Here is an 18,828-nt window from a genome sequence, read left to right as displayed (position 1 = left end):
AAACAAAATTCAATCTTTTGGAGATAAGGTCATCAGTCATAATTAGATGAGTCTAGACCACACTTAAGGGCACTCTTAACCCCTTGACTTGGTGTCTTAAGATGAGGACACAGGAAGCATGCCATATGAAGATGGATACAGACTAGAATCCATACCAAGGAATGCCAAGGTCTGCAAGCAACATCAGAAGCTAAGAGAAAGGCACAGAACAGACATCCCTGGATAGAACATAACCCTGTTGCCACTTAAGAACTCAATGCCTTTAGAATGGTGAAGAGATTAATGTTCTGCTGTTTTAAGCTGCTCCTCAGTTTTTGTTTTGTTTAATGGCAGCCCCAGACATTCCATACTTAGAATTAAATTCACTGGCTTTACTGTGACACTACGAAAGGCAGATACTGGTCTGAATGTGGATGCCATGCTGGAACTACATACTCAGAACATACTTGGTATTAACTGTGGGACAGTGGACCGCTGACGCCAAACAGAAGAATTGGTAGCAAGTTCAGAAATACAGTAAATCTCATAATTGAGAATAGCAGGAGTTCAATTTAGCTTTCAACCAGGTTCCTGTCCTGGAGCATGACCACAACATAGCATAGAGCCTAGAGTTCAACATGTTATTAAGGTGTCTAGATAGGCCCCAAGTGTTTACCCAATGAGCTTCCCTTCATGGGCTTCCCTTTCTGCAAAAGTCATTTAATTTCTTGTTCACCCTGAATAAAATATATACATCTTCATCTGCTGTGAATAACAGTTTGGGCAAACAAGGACTATTTCCTTTAACAAGAACGGCTGGGGGGTGGGGAGGTTTAATCATACAGAACCATGACTAAGTCTCCCATAAAAGCCCCTCCATACTCCTGGTACTCACTCTGAGCTAAGATGGATCACCCCCCCCATCCCTCCCATTCCTCACCCCTATTCCCACTCCTACCCCCATCCCAGGCTCATTTTGGCCTGCAGACTCCCATTCCCAACTCCTCAGTCCCCAGATGCATTTGGGTGCACAGGAGTTTAAGAACAACAGCCTTCACCCTATCTTAGACCACATTTCACCTTCCCCAAGCTACATTCTAATACCCCAACAGTAAGGTGGAAACGCAAGCCATAATTTAGTTAGTTTTTGGGAAGTGATTATCTCATAATTGGGGTGAGTGTCCTTATAAAACGCCAAGCTGTCTTAGCTCTTCTACCACATGAGAATGCAGCAAGGTGACTTTTTTGAGCTGAGAGTAAGTCCTCTCTATCTGTCTGCTTATGACTTGATCTTAAACTTGCCTGACTTCAGATCTGTGAGAAATGGATTGCTATTATCTTCAAATGACTTAGTTTCAGGAAAACAAGAAATTTCTTCTGTTGTAGAAGAAAAAGTAGAACACAGCAACATGTTTACTTGAAAAAACTCCCTAAATATTAACAGTGAACAGCAGAGGGCACTGCTGGTTAGACACAGAGAGTGAAAGACTAGAGACATACAAACTATCCCAGAACTCCCTTTCATTTAGTGAATGGAGCTGGTCACATTATCAGCCATACATGTATGTGTGTGTGCATGCGCACCATGTGTATACACACACACACACACACACACACACACAGCCACCCATCTAGGACCCAAACTTACTTTCAGCTTGCCAATACAGGTTATATGCTATTCTTTGGGTTTTTTCCTATTTCCTGGCCAGGAACCTAATTTTGAACTACCAATCGGTAAGTTTGCAGCATCAAACAAAGGAAATTAAAAGAGGGTTGAGACTGAAGATAGGTCTATAGCAGTGGTTCTCAACCTTCTTAATGCTGTGACCCCCAACCATAAAATTATTCCATTGCTACTTCATAACTGTAATTTGTACTGTTAAGAATCACAATGTAAACATCTGTGTTTTCCATGGTTTTAGGTGACCCCTGTGAAAGGGTTGTTTGACCCCAAGTTGAGAAACACTGCTTTATATGCTAAGGTGAAAGGGGTGACAAATTCTATGCCATTAATACAGAACATCCAGTTAGTAAGCTCTTCCACCAGCACTGTTCTAGGAAATGGAAAGGGAACCAGAAAGTGAGAAAATAAAAAGGAGAAATGAAGGATCTAAATAAAGGAAAAGAATAAACAAGAAAAATGTGAACCTCTTTCTACAACTATCACTTCTATATGTTTCAGAACTCCTTTGCAAAATTCTTCATTTTTTTTTTTTTTGTTTTTTGCAATTTGTCCTTCTGATTATTCCTGTCCTAGCAGTAGTTGCCAGCAGACTGGAAACTTCAATTAAACTTATACCTCTCTATCCCTAAGGCTGGAGGGGGAAGAACAGGAACACAGGGAATCTTCTGTCAGTGGTGGATATGGAGAAGGAGCTCTGTCACTGCCATTTGGAAAAGAAATATTCAGTCTTCCCATAAAGTTACATATTAATTCCTAGATTCATTAATCCTATAACTCAGGTATTATAACTTCAAATTACTCTAAAACAAAAGTCACTGTACATAATACTTTTATAGAAAGATAGTAATTTCCAAGAACCCTATTCTACATGTTTAGAGCAGTCTTACTTCATAAATGTGATGCCAATTCAACACTGTAACTTATTGAAATGAAAAGAAATTATCAATTATAAGAGAATAAACACACATGCATGCAGACAAACACACACACACACACACACACACACACACACACACACAGAGGCAAATACTGTTAAATGTTGTGATGCATTGGTTACAGAAAGGGTGGTAATGTCTGTACTAGGAAGACCTTAAATGTAAAACACAGAAACAAAAACTTTGCTCTAGGACAGAAAAGAAAAAAAGGATTCTGAAGAGAATGCTCTAACCAACTACTAAGAACATAAAGGTAGTAGGCAGGTAATGCCATAGGAAATACAAGGAGTTGATGTAATATAGTACTCTGGGTAAAAGGTAATTATAAGCTGGAAATAATTCTATAATTAATTTTAACAAAAATAATTAAGAACCTAAACCATGTTCTATATGTTCAAGTAATATTCAATAACTGCCAAAATAATCTCTCCCCTTTGTAGTGACATTGGACTACATTACCTGTGTATCTGGCTGTGTTATCTGCTCAGCTAGCTGTAAACAAGAATGAAAGGAGAAAAGAATGTCTTCACACAAGCTAGAAATGATCTCTCTGTGTTTCAACTGGCTCCTTATAACCGACTGGTGTTTGAGGCTCTGCCTGAGGATAAAAAGAGACAAATAAAACCACCAGAAGTGACAAGTAATCACATCAAACAATTCAGGCCTATAGAACATTTCAATAATACAATGTATTATATTAAACATGGTACAAGATGTCAACCTGACCTTTGAAGTTAGAGGCTAAATGTCTGTCTTTGTAAAATATTAACTGAACTTCTATTTGTCAAACAATCTGCTAGGTCTTGAATATAAAAATCTAAATCAAATGGATATAATTTCTGCCCTATCTATATGGAATATATGGTCTAATATAAATCTCTTAAATAGCCATCAGAACAGAATAATTAGTTGTGATAAATGCTAAGTGGAGAAAGTCCTACGTACTATAAATGTTAATGGTACAGCTTGGAACTACGGATAAGCAGGAGAGAGGAACAGCCCTTGCAGAGGGGTAAGCTGTGAAAGACCTGGGACTAGGGAACTTTCTGTCTGAGGAACGGAGAGCAGAGAGCAAACAGTAGCAGAGGAGCTGGAGAAGAAAGAAGTGTCTAAAAGGGCTTCAGCTATTACCTTGAACAATGGGAGCTTTTAAGAAGTTGAGTGATATGATCCAGTTTAAGTTTTAATACCCAATTTTCTGAGGAACCGCCAGACTGATTTCCAGAGTGGTTCTTCCAGCTTGCAATTCCACCAACAATGGAGGAGTGTTTCTTTCTCCACATCCTCAACACATCACAGCCTCGTCATCTGAATTTTTGATCTTAGTCATTCTGACTGGTGTGAGGTAGAATCTCACAGGGTTTTGATTTGTATCTCCATGATGACTAGGAATGTTGAACATTTCTTTAAGTGCTTCTCAGCCATTCGATATTCCTCAGTTGAGTATTCTTTATTTAGCTCTGTCCCCCATTTTTAAATAGGGTTATTTGATTCTCCAGAGTCTAACTTCTTGTTTGTATATATTGGATATTAGTCCTCTACTGGATGTAGGAGTGGCAAAGATCTTTTCCCATCCTGTTGGTTGCCGTTTTGTCCTAATGACAGTGTTCTTTGCCTTACAGAAGCTTTGCAATTTTATGATGTCCCATCTGATTCTTGATCTTAGAGCATAAGCCATTAGTGTTTCAGTTCAGGAAATTTTGCCCAGTGCCCACGTGTTTGAGGCTCTTCCCCACTTTCTATTAGTTTCAGTGTATCTGGTTTTATGTGGAGGTCCTTGATCCACTTGGACTTGAGCTTTTGTACAGGGCGTTAAGAATGGATCAATTTACATTCTTTTACATGCTGACCAGCATCATTGGTTGAAAATGCTATCCTTTTTTCACTAGTTTTAGCTCCTCAAAGATCAAGTGACCATAGGTGTGTAGGTTCATTTCTGGGTCTTCACACCTATTCCACTGATCTACGTGCCTCACTCTGTACCAATACCATGCAGTTTTTATTACTATTGCTCTGTAATACAGCTTGAGGTCAGGGACGGTGACTCTCATAGAAGTTCTTTTATTGTTAAAAATAGTTTTTGCTATCCTAGGTTTTTTTCTTATTCCAAATGAATTTGCAAATTGTTCTTTTCCAACTCTATGAACAACTGAGTTGGAATTTTGATGGGGATTGCACTGAATCAGTAGACTGCTCTGGCAAGATGGGCATTTTTACTATTTTAATCCTGCCAATCCATGAGCATGGGAGATTTTTCCATCTTCTAAGATCTTCAATTTCTTTCTTCAGAGACTTGGAGTTTTTGTCATAAAGATCTTTCACTTGCTTGGTTAGAGTAACACCGAGATATTTTATATTATTTGTGACTATTGTACTACCTGAGGACCCAGCTATATCACTCTTGGGCATATACCCAAAAACTGTTCCAACATATAACTAGGACACATGCTCCACTATGTTTATAGCAGCCTTTTTTATAATAGCCAGAAGCTAGAAAGAACCCAGATGTGCATCAACAGAGGAATGGATAGAGAAAATGTGGTATATTTACACAATGGAGTACTACTCTGCTATTAAAAATGATGACTGCATGAAATTCTTAGGCAAATAGATGGAACAAAAAAAAAAATATCATCCTGAGTGAGGTAACTCAGTCACAAAAGAATACACATGGTATGCACTCACTGATAAGTGGATACTAGCCCCAAAGCTCGGAATACCCAAGAAACAATTCATAGACCATATGAAGCTCAAAAAGAAGGAAGGCCAGAAATTCTTAGAATGGAGAATAAAATACTCACAGGAGGAAATACACAGAAAAAGAGTGGAGCAGTGACTCAAGAAAAGGTCATCAAGAGACTTCCTCACCTGGGGATCCATCCCATATGCAGTCACCAAACCCATGAACTATAGCTGATGCCAGAAAGTGTTTAGTGACAGGAGTCTGATATGATGTCTCCTTAGGGGCTCTGACAGGACCATACTGATACATATGAGAATGTTTGCAGCTAACCATTGGACTGAGCACAGGGACCCCAGTGGAGGAGCTAGAGAAAGAACTGAAGGATTCACAAGGAATTCAATATTAAAGTGGCACTTTCAAGACAGTGCCATCATTATCCTATTTTTAAGATGAACAAACTAAGGTTTAAAAAAAAAGGTCCAAAAACTAGTGATTTCAAGGACTCAGGAACACATATTAAGACTCTCAAGTGATACTGCATCACTTTTTTTTGCCAAGTTAATATCTTGAGGGAACAAGGAAAAGTGCCTAAAACTTGAATGGGTTACACTGACTTTTCATAGTTACACGATTAACAAAGTAGCTTATTATTCCTACAGCCAAGGATGTCTCTTCTCATCTGTCAGAATCTAGTAGCTGCTATAGGCACTCTCCCTATTAACCCTTATAAGGTTTCAATTTAAGTTCAAATTAAATAAAATTAAGGTTGAACATCTCCATTTTATATAACAAAGAGATTACTGTCAGCTCCAAATATAATTGCTAATTTGTGAGCTCTGATATGCCATATTTGATATTGGAAATTATCTAAATAGAGTAGCAGGGCACATGATTCAGGCATACTCTAGTTCATGGTCCATTATTTCAGTAATACCAGCTAACTAGCTACAACTCTACGAGCTTTTTGTTGCTACTGTTTGTTGGTTGTTTGTAAGGGGAGCTATATAAAGGAGTTCCGCTTGGTTTGGAGCTATATATATATATAATATCTGGATTATCATGCAGCAGAGCCATTGAGTATTTTTTACAACCACATAAACTTTTCAAATGTAACCTAAAAACCATTACCTATTTAGAATTTGGAATATAGAAAATACAATATGAAAAAAAAAATCTAACGAACTTACTTAATAATAAACTTCCAAGTATTGGCATGAAATGCTTGGTCCATACTGGAGATAACAGAGCAGATATCCAATAACGAATGAATAACTACAAAAAAGGATAAAACAATCCAAGAAAATCAAATGTTATATGAAATGACATTCTCTTATATTTAAATGGATCCAGTGAATGTCTCAAAATGTGACTGAATTCATGTACTAGTTTGAAAATAACTGGGTCAAATAATTACTAAAAATCTCATTATTTTTAAGGTTTCAAAATTAATGAAATAATAATTTTGCAGTTTATATCTTCCCAGTGACAAATAAAACCCAAAAAGTTCAGTTGAATAAATGTTATATCCTATTATAAAATGTTCAGTGGAATAAAGTTCTGTCCTACTGTAGTTCAAATAGTCTACAGATTCAATTCTAATTTTAAAAAGATGACACTGCTAAGAAAACCTAACAAGAACTGCAACCAATTTATGCCTCTGGCTGCATTAGATACTTTGTAAAAATGGTTCCAAGTGCCCTTCCTGCAGCCACACTGCCCCAGGTCTGTGATCTGACTGATAGGAAAACAACAATCAAAGCAAAGCGAACCAAGATTTGGTGTGCTGAACTTGTCCTCCCTTGGAGCCCTAAAGCCATTATAGCAACTGAGCCTAGGTTAAAATGCATATGTCCTTGTCTTCTACAAGCAGCCAGAGGTGAGTGAAGTTCTTAGCTGCAAATACAGACGTGAGCCAGGTGCAGTGATAATGATTACTACAGATAATTGCAAGCACATGGAATTATGAATGTGAGCATTATTTTAAACCAAACTATTTCTAGGTAGGTTACTTATAGAGCAAAAGGTACTTTATAAGTACACAAAATCAACCTCTTTTCTTTACACTAAAGTTAGGAATATAATCTTTGCTTGCCTATATTACTTCTTATTTAAGATCCTAGATCATAATGCATCCATGAGTGATAAAATCAATGATGTAGGTTATAATCAGTAACTCTGTTTTGTCTTGTATTTGTGAGACAGGGCTTCGCTGTGTGGCTCAAGATTCAACTAGAACTTGCAAGCCCTACTGCTTCAGCTCCCAAGTGCTGAGCAGGCCTGTGCCATAACGCCTGGCTAATAGTTAAATTAGTAAATTTACAACAAAATAGTAGTACAAAGCCATGGGCTTAATTCCCAGAAAAGAAACACAAGCAAATAATAAAGTAATATATGCAAAATGGGCATTCATTATAATAAATGTGTCTGGGTGACATGTATACATTCATAAGCCTATACATGCACATAAACATTCCAGAAAGAAATTTAAACTCCCTTTTTCTTTTTCTTTTTTTTTTTTCTTCTTTCTGTCGGTTAAAAAGGAAAATCTAAAGGTTTTCTCAGAATACAGATTATCTTAAAGGGTATAGTTACATACATTCTTTATTTGTTAAATCTTTTATGCGGAATTACCTACTGTATATTTTACTTAGACATTTAGATCTATAATAAAAGTATAAAAACCAAATTTTACAAATTTTAAAAACTGAAAACTTATCTAGGAAGATTTAGATGACTTTTATAGGTAAGCAAGAGAGCATGTATCAATAGAAACATTAGCTTGATGATTTAACTGATTAATGAACTATAGCCATTCTGTATCCTACTGTAATCAACAGTTCTTTGCTTACCTTCTACCATTATCAAAATGCTACTGTCATCTACTGGAGGGCCCAGGCAAACCATGGTCAGCAGCTCCATCAACTGCTTCTGGAGAGAATATGCCTCCTTGAAAAGACTCTGGAGAAGGTCTGACACGAGGTGTAAGCGCCCAGAGTACACAGATTCACTATTCTGATCACAAAGTATAAAAGAGAGAAACAATTAGATCAAAAACAGCTCAAAATTCAAATTTTCTTTAACCTATATTATCAGAGATATAACTGAGATCCTAAGTTAATGTTCTGACAGAATCACAGTTATTGGATCTACTTTTATAGAGAATGTAAAAAGTGCCATTTTTGTACCCCATCACCACAAAAGACTAGTTCATGACCAATTTGTCATTTAACCAACAAAACATTTATAGCAAAACCTGTCTGTGTCCTATTAATTCTAAGCCGTAAAACTTTAATGCTGCCTCGGGAATATTAAGATGAACTAAGTTAGGTAACCTTCCTCTGCTATCAGAACAATTTCAAGATTCCTATGATTAACAAATATTTACATTTTTTTTTCCTTTAGGAAGGAGAAATATAATTCAAAAAGCCACTTTTTAATCACCCATGAAAAAAATGTGTCTTCTCTCCACAAGAATAGAAAAGCCTATCCTAGTAACAACAACTAAAATGTAAAATCTTGGGCTGGAGAGATGGTTCAGTGGTTAAGACCTCTCCTGGAGGTCCTGAGTTCAAATTCCAGCAACCACATGGTGGCTCACAACCATCTGTAATAAAATCTGATGCCCTTTTCTGATGTGTCTGAAGACAGCTATAGTGTGCTTATATATAATAAATAAATATTTTTAAAAATGTAAAATCTTATGTATAAACACTATTCAGTCCTCAACTCATAGAGGCAAGCTTTCAGCTTCAATCTCCCAAGTACAACATGCATGTGTGAGGTACAACCTCTGCTACCAAATAAACACACACACATGTACACACACACACACACACACAGACATACTCCTACTGACTCCAGGCTATTTAAACTCTACAATTACTCACCTTACAGTGTACAAATGTACTCTTAATTACATGCAGGATGGATGAGGGAAGACTATGAATATTTCCTAGAATGATAGATTCCTGTGTGGTACAGACATGATGAACACATCCTGTAAGCCCTCCTATGATCTGCACCATTGTCTGGAAATAAGGGGAAGTTGATTGAAGACATACTTTTGTATATTCAGTAAAAAAATTAGACAGCATTCTAAGTGTTAGACCCACAGCCCGAGAAAACCCTCTGTGCCGCTTTCGTTTCAGTGACCTTCACTCTGACAGACCGCTCAGAATCATGACCCAGTTCAGGGTACCATCTTGATCTGTCTTCTAAGATACCTAACATAAAATTTTGTTAAAAAATTGTTTTTAAGTTCATAAATTTAATTCCAGTATTATTATACTGTTTTATAAAGAATGTTTTAATGTCATTTTGTTTCTTGAAGACAAGACTCTCTAACCCTGACTGGCCTCAACTCATAGCAATCTTTCAGCTTCAACCTCCCAAGTACAACATGCATTCATGAGGCACCACCACCCTGCTACCAAAAAATATAAAATAACACACACACACACACACACACACACACACACACACACCGTAACTATCACTTTCTTTCCTTTTGTTCTTTTTTCGAGACAGAATCTCACTATGTAACAGTCTGCTCTGGAGCTCAAGCATCTCCTGCCTTAAGCATGTCGCACACCCAGCCGCATTCTCACTCTTTCTTCCTAATATACTCACTTACTTGTAACGTGTTCCTGATGGTGACCTGAATTTCTAAATTTTGGCTGGAGAGTTCTCTGGCTTCACTGGTTAATTCACATATCATGCCATCAAACAATTCTATAGTCTGTGAAAACAAATCAGCTTAAAAACAAGAGGAATAAAAATCACTAGAAAAAGACATCACTGAAGAAAAGTTAAAGATGACAGAATGATCTGATTATCTGTAGTTATCCTTCAATAACTAAGGATGCTGAACATTTCTTTAAGTGTTTCTCAACCACTCAAGATTCCTCTCTTGTGAATTATCTGTTTAGCTCTGTACTCCATTTTTTAATTGAGTTATTTGTTTTTTTCTGGAGTCTAACTTCTTGAGTTCTTTATACATTTTGGATTTAGCCTTCCATCAGATGTAAGGTTAGTGAAGATCTTTTCCCAATCTGTAGGTTGCTGTTTTATCTTACTGACAAGTGTCCTTTGCTTTACAGAAGCTTTTCAGTTTCATGAGGTTCCATTTATCACTTGTTGATCTTAAGAGCCTGAGCCATTGGTGTTCTGTTAGAAAATTTTCCCCTATGCCAATGTGTTTGAGGCTATTCTCTTCTTAGATTCATTGTATCTGGTTTCATGTTGAGTTCCTTGATCCACTTGGACTTGAACTTTGTCCAATGATAAATATGGATCAATTTGCATTCTACATGCAGACTGCCAGTTAGACCAGCACCTTCAAAATTTTTGACCCAGAATTGTTCTTGTCTAAAAGAAATGCAGGGTCAAAAATGGAGCAGAGACTGAAGGAAAGATCATCCAGTGACTGGCCCAACTTGGGATCCATGCCATGGGCAGGTATCAAACCCTGACACTATTACTGATGCTGTGTTGTACTTGCAGACAGGAGAGGCCCTACCAGCAGCTGACCAAGACAGAAGCAGATACTTACAGCCAATCACTGGACTGAGGTTGGGGACCCCTATGGAAGAGTTAGAGGAAGGATCGAAAGAGCTGAAGGGGATGGCAACCCTATAGGAAGACCAACAGTCTCAACTAACCTGGACCCCTGGAAGTTCCCTGAGACTAAGCCACCAACCAAAGAACATATATAGGTTGGTCTGAGGTCCCATAAGGACTGACTGCCTTGTTTGACCTCAGTAGAAGAGGATGAGCCTAGTTCTGTAAAGACTTGATACTCCAGGGAAGGGGGATGTGGAGGTGAGGGGAAGGAAGAACACCATCTCAGAGGTGATGGGGAGGGGGCGAGTAACTCTGGGAGGGGGGACTGGGATAGGACAACATTTAGGATGTAAATAATTTTAAAAAGAATGATATGATTATTCATTAATAAAACCTACTCACTGTCACAGTTACTCACTGCTCCTAATTTAAAAGAAAACATAAAAAGTATTTCTACAATATAGTCCATAAAAAGTCTTGAGTTTGCTTTGCTTTTGATTTCTGTGGTGTCAAATGTATTTAATAATATAAACAGAAAAAAAAAACTCATTCAAAGTTCATTTGGGGTAACAAATGCAAGTACAAGTCTGTAAAATAAAAGACAACTTTAATCAACCAACATTCCTATGGCATTTACAAGGGCATTTCTTGGTAGTGGCAATGAATTTATACTGAATCTTCAATTAATTTTTTTATATACCTTGTTTATTTTTGTTTTTTGAGACAGGATCTCTCTTTGTAGTCCCAGCTGTCCTGGAACTCTTTATGTAGACCATTGCTGAGATTAAAGGTGTGTGACACCTTGCTAGGCAGTACTCACTTATATTTTGACAAGTTCACCTTTTCAACCATAATAACCACTTTATAGTACTGAACTCACAAAAACATCATGCATCTAGACCTATGTAGCTACTCAGTTACCTGGTCCCAAACTCCACAATGAGCTGCTACACTACAGAACAACTTTATGTACACAAAGCGTAGTTGTAACATACCCCTATTCTACGAAGGATATCTCAAATTAGTGCAAAGGTTGAACAACTTCTACTACTTATTTGTGCTCAAGTATGCTTGATGTACTAAAAAAATAAAGAGTTAAGAAAATTAGAAATGGACTATATAAAGTTGAGACTAGATTTTAGTAACTTCTATAATGTGTAAATTAACATCAAAACTGTACCTTTGGTAAAACTTTGGAAAACAAAGTCTCTTCCAGTGTCAGGTGGTTCATATGAGGCAAAAACATTTCAACAATGATTTTCAAAATTCCTATAAAGCAAAAGTTGTAAAACTGTCATACCATGTCAGTCAGTAAGACCCTGCCCTTTATCAACCATGAGACTATGTAAGTAATGTCAACCCAAAGTTTTGAAGGCTTCAATACCATATTCCACAGAGAAACTATTAAGCATTTCAATGTAAAAGTTATAACAGACTGACGTGGTATTGTTATCTTGGTCCCACCACAGCATAACATGAAATTTTTTATTGTGCTTATACAACATCAAAAATGGAATTAAAACCTAAAAACACTACGACTGGAAGGAATTGGCTCATTTTATGTAACAGGAAGTTACTGAACAATAAAGAAAAGATTAAAACAGAGTAATATAAATCTGTAAAGTCTACTGGCATACGTATACACAATATATATACAACATAATCTTACTTACGGATATGTTCAATCCAACTTTCAGAACATTGATACATAGAGTAAAATAAAAATTAAGGAATAAATTCAAGAGTGCTCAAAATTTACCATTAATCCCTAAGAGACTAAAATTATGCCCAAATACCTTTCTTTTACCTTTGAAAACAACATTTATCAGGTAAACAAAAATTTTGTGAAAATATTTTAAGAAAGAACTTTTTAAATTACTCAGGGTTAAGGAACTTTCAAACTCAGTGATAAAATACACAACTGATGGAAAAGAAGCACTGAATAATCCCAAGTCCCTGTTTCCGAAATTCTCCTTCATACTTCTATTTATATCTGCATTAACTCAGATGCTACTTACAGACCTATCTTACCAACCTCACCAAGTGAAAACCTTCTGCATAGGGAGCTCGCAAGGTGTTACAACTCTATATCCAAAAGAAGAGATAATAATATATATAATTCAAATTACACTTGTGTCACTGAGAATTATTAGAAATATTTTATTGTAAAAGAACCCTTGTACAATGTCAAGAAAATGGGTACTTATAAATACCAAAAAGATAACTCTTCTGAACTTTTACTTTGTTTATTTTATAACTGAAATCAAAATGAAGTAATCCAATTTTTTTTCAGTTCAGAAGTTAGAATCTGTCAACTGGACCAATTCCAGTTTAAATTCAGAAAGCTTGCTACTCCACAATTAAATACAAGCATGAAAATTCAGGCTGGTCAATATATAAGATTAAAAATATGAATCTAATTTTAAATGATAAGATTGGGATCTATCGTATTTTTCTTCCATTTGTTATACAGTAAATACTAACTTGCTGAAAACTACCTGAGACACCTAGGCATTTTTACTGAATGCATATTTGCCAGTGACCATTCTCAGTGGTAAGGATAAAACCAAATTCCTGCCTCTGTAATTGACAGTGCCGTGAAGAAAAATGGAGTATAGGCAAATAAGTTCTTTTAAGAATCAAATGGTCTCCAAAAAACTGTAATCACCACCACAAGAATTCCAGCACTGCAGACTCAGGTTTGCGGAAACTCCAAGACTAGCCTGTTTTGTGTACCTAGTACCAGGCCAGCCAGGGCTACTTAGCAAGACCCCATCTATTAAAAGCAAAATAATTCCATATGCACACATGGAGTATTAAAAACAAAAACAAAAAACAAAAAACAAAAACAAAACAAAAAAACGGGCATTAGCACCACATCGGACTTTGCTAATGTCTAAAAAACGAATGCCTTCAATTGTGATTTGGTGGAAATACTTTAGTTATACTGTGAAACATAATTCGTGCAAGATTTCAATTTCCACTAAATAGTGGTCTTTTTAATTTTTGGAGGGGTGTGTGTCTGTTTCTGTGTGTGTAATTGTATACAGAAGGTAGGATCAAAGACATAAAACTAAAATCGCATTTAACATGAAGAGAGTCGACTTCCAGTTACAAACACAAAAGCGTTAATCTTTGCACCTGACTCCACACAATTACAACTCGATTCAAGCCACTCTCTGAAGCCTTGTAACTTAAAAGGGAAACGGGTTCGAACCGGGAAAGCAGACTGTTTACAGACCATCCTCTGAAGATATGGCACCGCAAAACAACTACAACGACATCCTTCAGTTCTCCTGCCTACCCACAAACTAAGCACCCAGCGCTGCAATCTTCCACAATTGGGAAGTGAACGGGGTGGGGGGGGAAGCTTAGGAATATAAATAGGAATATAGAGATATAAACCTAAGTACCACAACAGAGCACCAATCATCTTCAAAAGCTGCAGTGGCAGTCGTCCGACACTGCCAGGCGCGCCTACGCCTCAACCCACGGTCCTCCTGGCTCCCTCCCGTCACCTCGTGAAAGGGGGTTCGAGTCCCGGAGACAGACCGCCCGCGTTCGGGAAAACCACCAGAAGGCTCGCGACACGCCCCCCCTCAGTGCCCTCCAAGGATATGAGGAGCCGGGGCAGCACCGAAGGCAGCTCCCGACGGCACATCTCCTCCGGCCAGCTGCTGAGTTCCTCCAGCACGAGCCGGCCTGTCGCCACCGCACCGTCCTGCGACATTCTTTCGCCCGGAGAGACGAACGAATCCACACGACTCCCGCCACAGCTTAGAACGCCGTTCCCAGAAGGCTTTGAGAGAACTCCGCCCACACCAAACCATAGAGAGGAGGACTCTCGCCCGCAAGCGTCGGCGCCTTCTCTAGCTGATGGAGGACTCATGTCACTGGTATTCACCGGGAGCTGAAGGCGAGCTCCGCCAGGAGTTCCGTGTATGGCCGACTTCAATCACTCGGACATCTGACTTTACAGTGCTGAGACCAGAAGTCCTCAGGTTTGATATCCTCAGACCCGGGGGACTTTGAGACTACGCGTAGTCTCAAGGATGACCTGGACTGTGGCCAGGATTGACTCTACTCCACTGTGAGGTGCGTTCGAGCGTAGGAATGATTTTACTGGCGCGCGTGCTTCCGTCTGTACATCTCCTGCCAAATGAACAAAGATTCCACTTACCAGAAAAACTGCAAATTAAGGCGGGTGTTCTAGTCTGGCGTATTGCTGGAAATGTTTCTATACAATCGATTGTTGATTCTATAGTCCTAGTCTTTATTCATCCCTCCAGTCACATAAGGTTTAGAACTACATACACATAAATATAACGTTTGAATGAGTTTGCACACACCAGATCATGCCTGTGTGTGTTTGAAATGGATGTCCCACTTACCCAAATAAGACCTCTAACTGTTTTGCGAGGCAGAGATGAAGATGTATCGAAAATTTAGGATGTGAGTATGCCTGGGCACAATGCATCTAAAAGACCCAAGTAGCTACTGTCCTGTCTAAAAATTTTGGGTTTATTGTTCTGGTGAAGGTGCTGCTATAGCTGTTAACTAGTTAGTTAGTTAGTTAGTTAGTTAGTTAGTTAGTTAGCTAGCTAGTTTGTTTCTTGTCTTCTACTTTCTAATACTTAAGGCATCTGTGCGTTTTCCTAAATAACACACAGAGACACACAGCCTTTTTTCTTTTAATTGTTTTCTTCTCCCTCCCTTTCCAGGGCTGAACTGAAAAAGGAGCAAAGGCATCAGAAACGTATTTGGAACCTCCTCTAAATATATCTGGTGGTGTATAAGCAGCCAACAAACATTGGTCCCAACAGAACTAATTGACTGTGTGGTCTGTTATGCCATTATATTCTTTCTAGAAGTTGGAGTATCATCCTTTGATAAAACCTGTGTGCATATAATAAGAGGATGGCCTTTCAGTTCAATTTCAATATAGAAGAAGATCTGGAAAATAAATTAACATCCCTTGAAGATGGAACTCGTGTCTTAAAAAGTCAGAAAGGAATGCAGGACAAAAATCCATCCACAGAACTGCTGGGCTCTCCTGGGGATCACTCGTGGAAATGTTCCTCACTGGGACGTGCACCTTCCTCCAAAGACACTGACAGCCCACCCAGGACTGCTGACAGATCAGGTGACCCAGAAGTGTGTGAAAAACAGCCCTCCTTGAAACCTGCTAAAGAACATGTGATGCCTAAAGATTTTAATCAAGTCTTAGAAAATAGGATTTTGGAAATGTTGCCAGGTCCACAACATGTTAACACTGCAGTAGTGAAAACCATCTCTTTGAAAGAGAAGTTCCCTGGAGAAAACATAGTTTCAAAAAGCTTTTCTTCTCATTCTGATCTAATTCCAGGTGTTTATGAAGGAGGTTTAAAAATCTGGGAATGTACCTTTGATCTCTTGACTTATTTCACAAAAGCCAAAGTGAAATTTGCTGGGCAGAAAGTATTGGATCTTGGCTGTGGGTCTGGGTTGCTTGGGATAACTGCATTCAAAGGAGGAGCTAAAGAAGTTCATTTTCAAGATTACAACAGTTTGGTAATTGATGAAGTGACCTTACCTAATGTAGTTGCTAATGTCTCTTTACAAGATGACAGCAATGATGTCAATGAACCAGATGGGAAAAGACAAAGGAAGTCAGAAGTAAACCAAGAAATATGTAAATGTCGCTTGTTCTCTGGGGAGTGGGCTGAGTTTTGTAAGCTTGTACTGAGTGAAAAACTGTTCGTGAAATATGACCTCATTCTCACTTCAGAAACCATTTACAATCCAGATTATTACAGCACTTTGCATGACACATTCCTCAGACTATTGAGCAGGAATGGCCGGGTGCTTCTGGCCAGCAAAGCACATTATTTTGGTGTTGGTGGTGGTGTTCATCTCTTCCAGAAGTTTGTAGAAGAAAAGGGTGTATTCGAGACTCGAACACTTGAAGTGATTGATGAAGGTCTCAAGAGGTTTTTGATGGAAATGACTTTTAAGCGCCCCAGTTAATATGCACTGAATGGCATAATGAAATAAAAAGATTTCCCCAGAACTTGTTACTGTTCAAATTCTTTTTTTTTTTTTCTGTTATCTTTTTCTGAAACTAAGGTAGTTTGTTTTTGCTAATTGAAATAATAAGCCAAGAATGGTAGTAGTAGCCTCGTGTTTTCTATGTAAAACCACAAGTTTCCCTGAGAATTTGATGAGATCTTGAATCACTTTGTGTGAAAATTCTTTCTCTGTCTTCATTCTATTTGATCTTTCTACAATCTCTAACACTCCATAAACATGTTCCCAGGGAATACTCCCATTTCTTACCTAGCTTATGAATCACCCTGCAGTCTTTGTTAGTTCCTTGTCTCCAAGAAGTGCCTGGCTACATCATTAAGGACTTGCATCCCTGGATAATACTGACCTCAAGTGTTTGGTCAAAGGCCTTGTTAACTCGGAAAGCTTTTATTGATTTGCATTATGTCAAAGTGTTAGCATGCTAGGCACTTGGATTTGCATTAAGATAAATATAGTGGTTTGTATGTACTTGGTCCTGGGAGTGGCACTATTAGAGGGTGTAGCCCTGTTAGAGTAGATATGTCACGGTGAGTGTGGGCTTTAAAACCCTCATCTTAGCTGCCTAGATGTCAGTATTCTGCCGGCAGCCTTCAGATGAAGATGTAGAACTCTCAGCTCCTCCTGCACCATGACTGCCTAGATGACGCCAAGCTCTTGCCTTTATGATAATGGACTGAACCTCTAACCTGTAAGCCAGCCCCAAATAAATGTCTTTTGTAAGACTTGCCTTGGTCATGGTGTCTGTTCACAGTGGTAAAACCCTAACTAGGACAATGCAGAAACAAGAATCTGTTACAGAGAGTGAAAGTGGCTGGGGATGCAGCTTGGTAGAGCATTTGCTAGCATGCAGAAGACCCTAGGTTTCATCCCAAATCCTCCACAACAAATAAAGGTGCTGAGCCAAAGATGAGACCCTGGGACCTTGACAGAAGGAAAAGTAGGGAAGATTCTGGGCTTTAAGAACCATACAAAAGAAAGGGAGTGTGGAAATGTACTGCTTTGGTTGAATCTGGTACAAGTATTTCATGTCTTCCAAATTTGAGATCTGCTGTGTTGGGATAATTTCTTTGTACACTGTGTGAAGGTGTACCTTTGTTCTTCCTCACCTGCCTAAGGCACATCCTGATTGCTTTAATAGAGAGCTGAATGGCCCATAGCTAGGCAGGAGAAGATAGGCTTGACTTGCAGAGAAAGAACTCTGGGAAAGAAGCAGGTGAGAGGCATTCGCTAGCCATCCAGGAAGTAAGAGGCTGGTACTGGGGAGAGGTAATGGGCCATGTGGCAGAGCCATGCAGCAGAACGTAGATTAGTATAAACGGGTTAATTTAAGTTATATGAGCTAGTTAGGAACAGACCAGCTAAGCCCACACTTTCATAAATAATAAAAAGTCTCTGTGGCATTACTTGGGAGCAGGTGCCTCAGAGCCAGTCCAGTGATACTGGCTTGTTATCTAAACTCTCCCTTACTTGGAGGACCCTAAATCACACTATGTGATATTTATTGGAACTCCGATGACATGCCACTTTGTATAGTATTTTACTTAATTATAATCTTGTATTTTATCCCCTGTTTAATAGTGGCTCATCTTATTCCCAGTTGTGAAAGCTAACCTGTTTGCTGCATTTATTATATATACAGCTGATAAGAGTTACATAATGCTATTCTTTAATATTCATAATACCAGTAGATTAGGTTATAATAGCTACCCTCACTTTATAGGTAAGCTGACGCTCAGTTAAATTGTCCTCAAACTTTTTACATTAAATCATAATGTTTTCAGGGGTGGGGATATTGTAGCTAACTTGATAAAAATGTGTATGACTCTGGCCAAATTCCACCACACAAGACTGCCTTTCATTTGAGTGTTTTGGTAAACGATTTGTAAAATTGAACTGGTTAAAACCAACAAACAAGCATC

General features: G+C 38.3%; 2 protein-coding genes across 2 annotated transcripts in view; one reads left to right on the top strand and one right to left on the bottom strand.

The window, feature by feature from the left end:
* The window catches only part of FIRRM (FIGNL1 interacting regulator of recombination and mitosis), a gene marked incomplete at both ends in the record, with an annotated part of 39,404 nt that extends 24,831 nt beyond the window's left edge, over positions 1–14,573 (bottom strand). The window contains 8 exons of the mRNA XM_080931925.1: positions 3,058–3,196; positions 6,469–6,553; positions 8,131–8,293; positions 9,169–9,309; positions 9,915–10,019; positions 12,024–12,112; positions 12,517–12,556; positions 14,463–14,573. Coding sequence (XP_080788051.1) covers positions 3,058–3,196; positions 6,469–6,553; positions 8,131–8,293; positions 9,169–9,309; positions 9,915–10,019; positions 12,024–12,112; positions 12,517–12,556; positions 14,463–14,573 — 873 coding nt within the window. The remainder of the gene's footprint in view (positions 1–3,057; positions 3,197–6,468; positions 6,554–8,130; positions 8,294–9,168; positions 9,310–9,914; positions 10,020–12,023; positions 12,113–12,516; positions 12,557–14,462) is intronic.
* Positions 14,574–15,760: 1,187 nt separating this feature from the next.
* On the top strand, positions 15,761–16,849 carry METTL18 (methyltransferase 18, RPL3 N3(tau)-histidine; the record flags this gene model as incomplete). Its single annotated transcript, XM_080936165.1, has 1 exon — positions 15,761–16,849. One exon carries the CDS (start codon positions 15,761–15,763, stop codon positions 16,847–16,849), a length of 1,089 nt encoding a protein of 362 aa, XP_080792291.1.
* Positions 16,850–18,828: the final 1,979 nt, after the last annotated feature.

This window comes from Micromys minutus, assembly GCF_963924665.1.
Source record: "Micromys minutus genome assembly, chromosome: 1".
NCBI lineage: Eukaryota > Metazoa > Chordata > Mammalia > Rodentia > Muridae > Micromys > Micromys minutus.
This window is presented reverse-complemented; position numbering and strand designations above follow the sequence as displayed.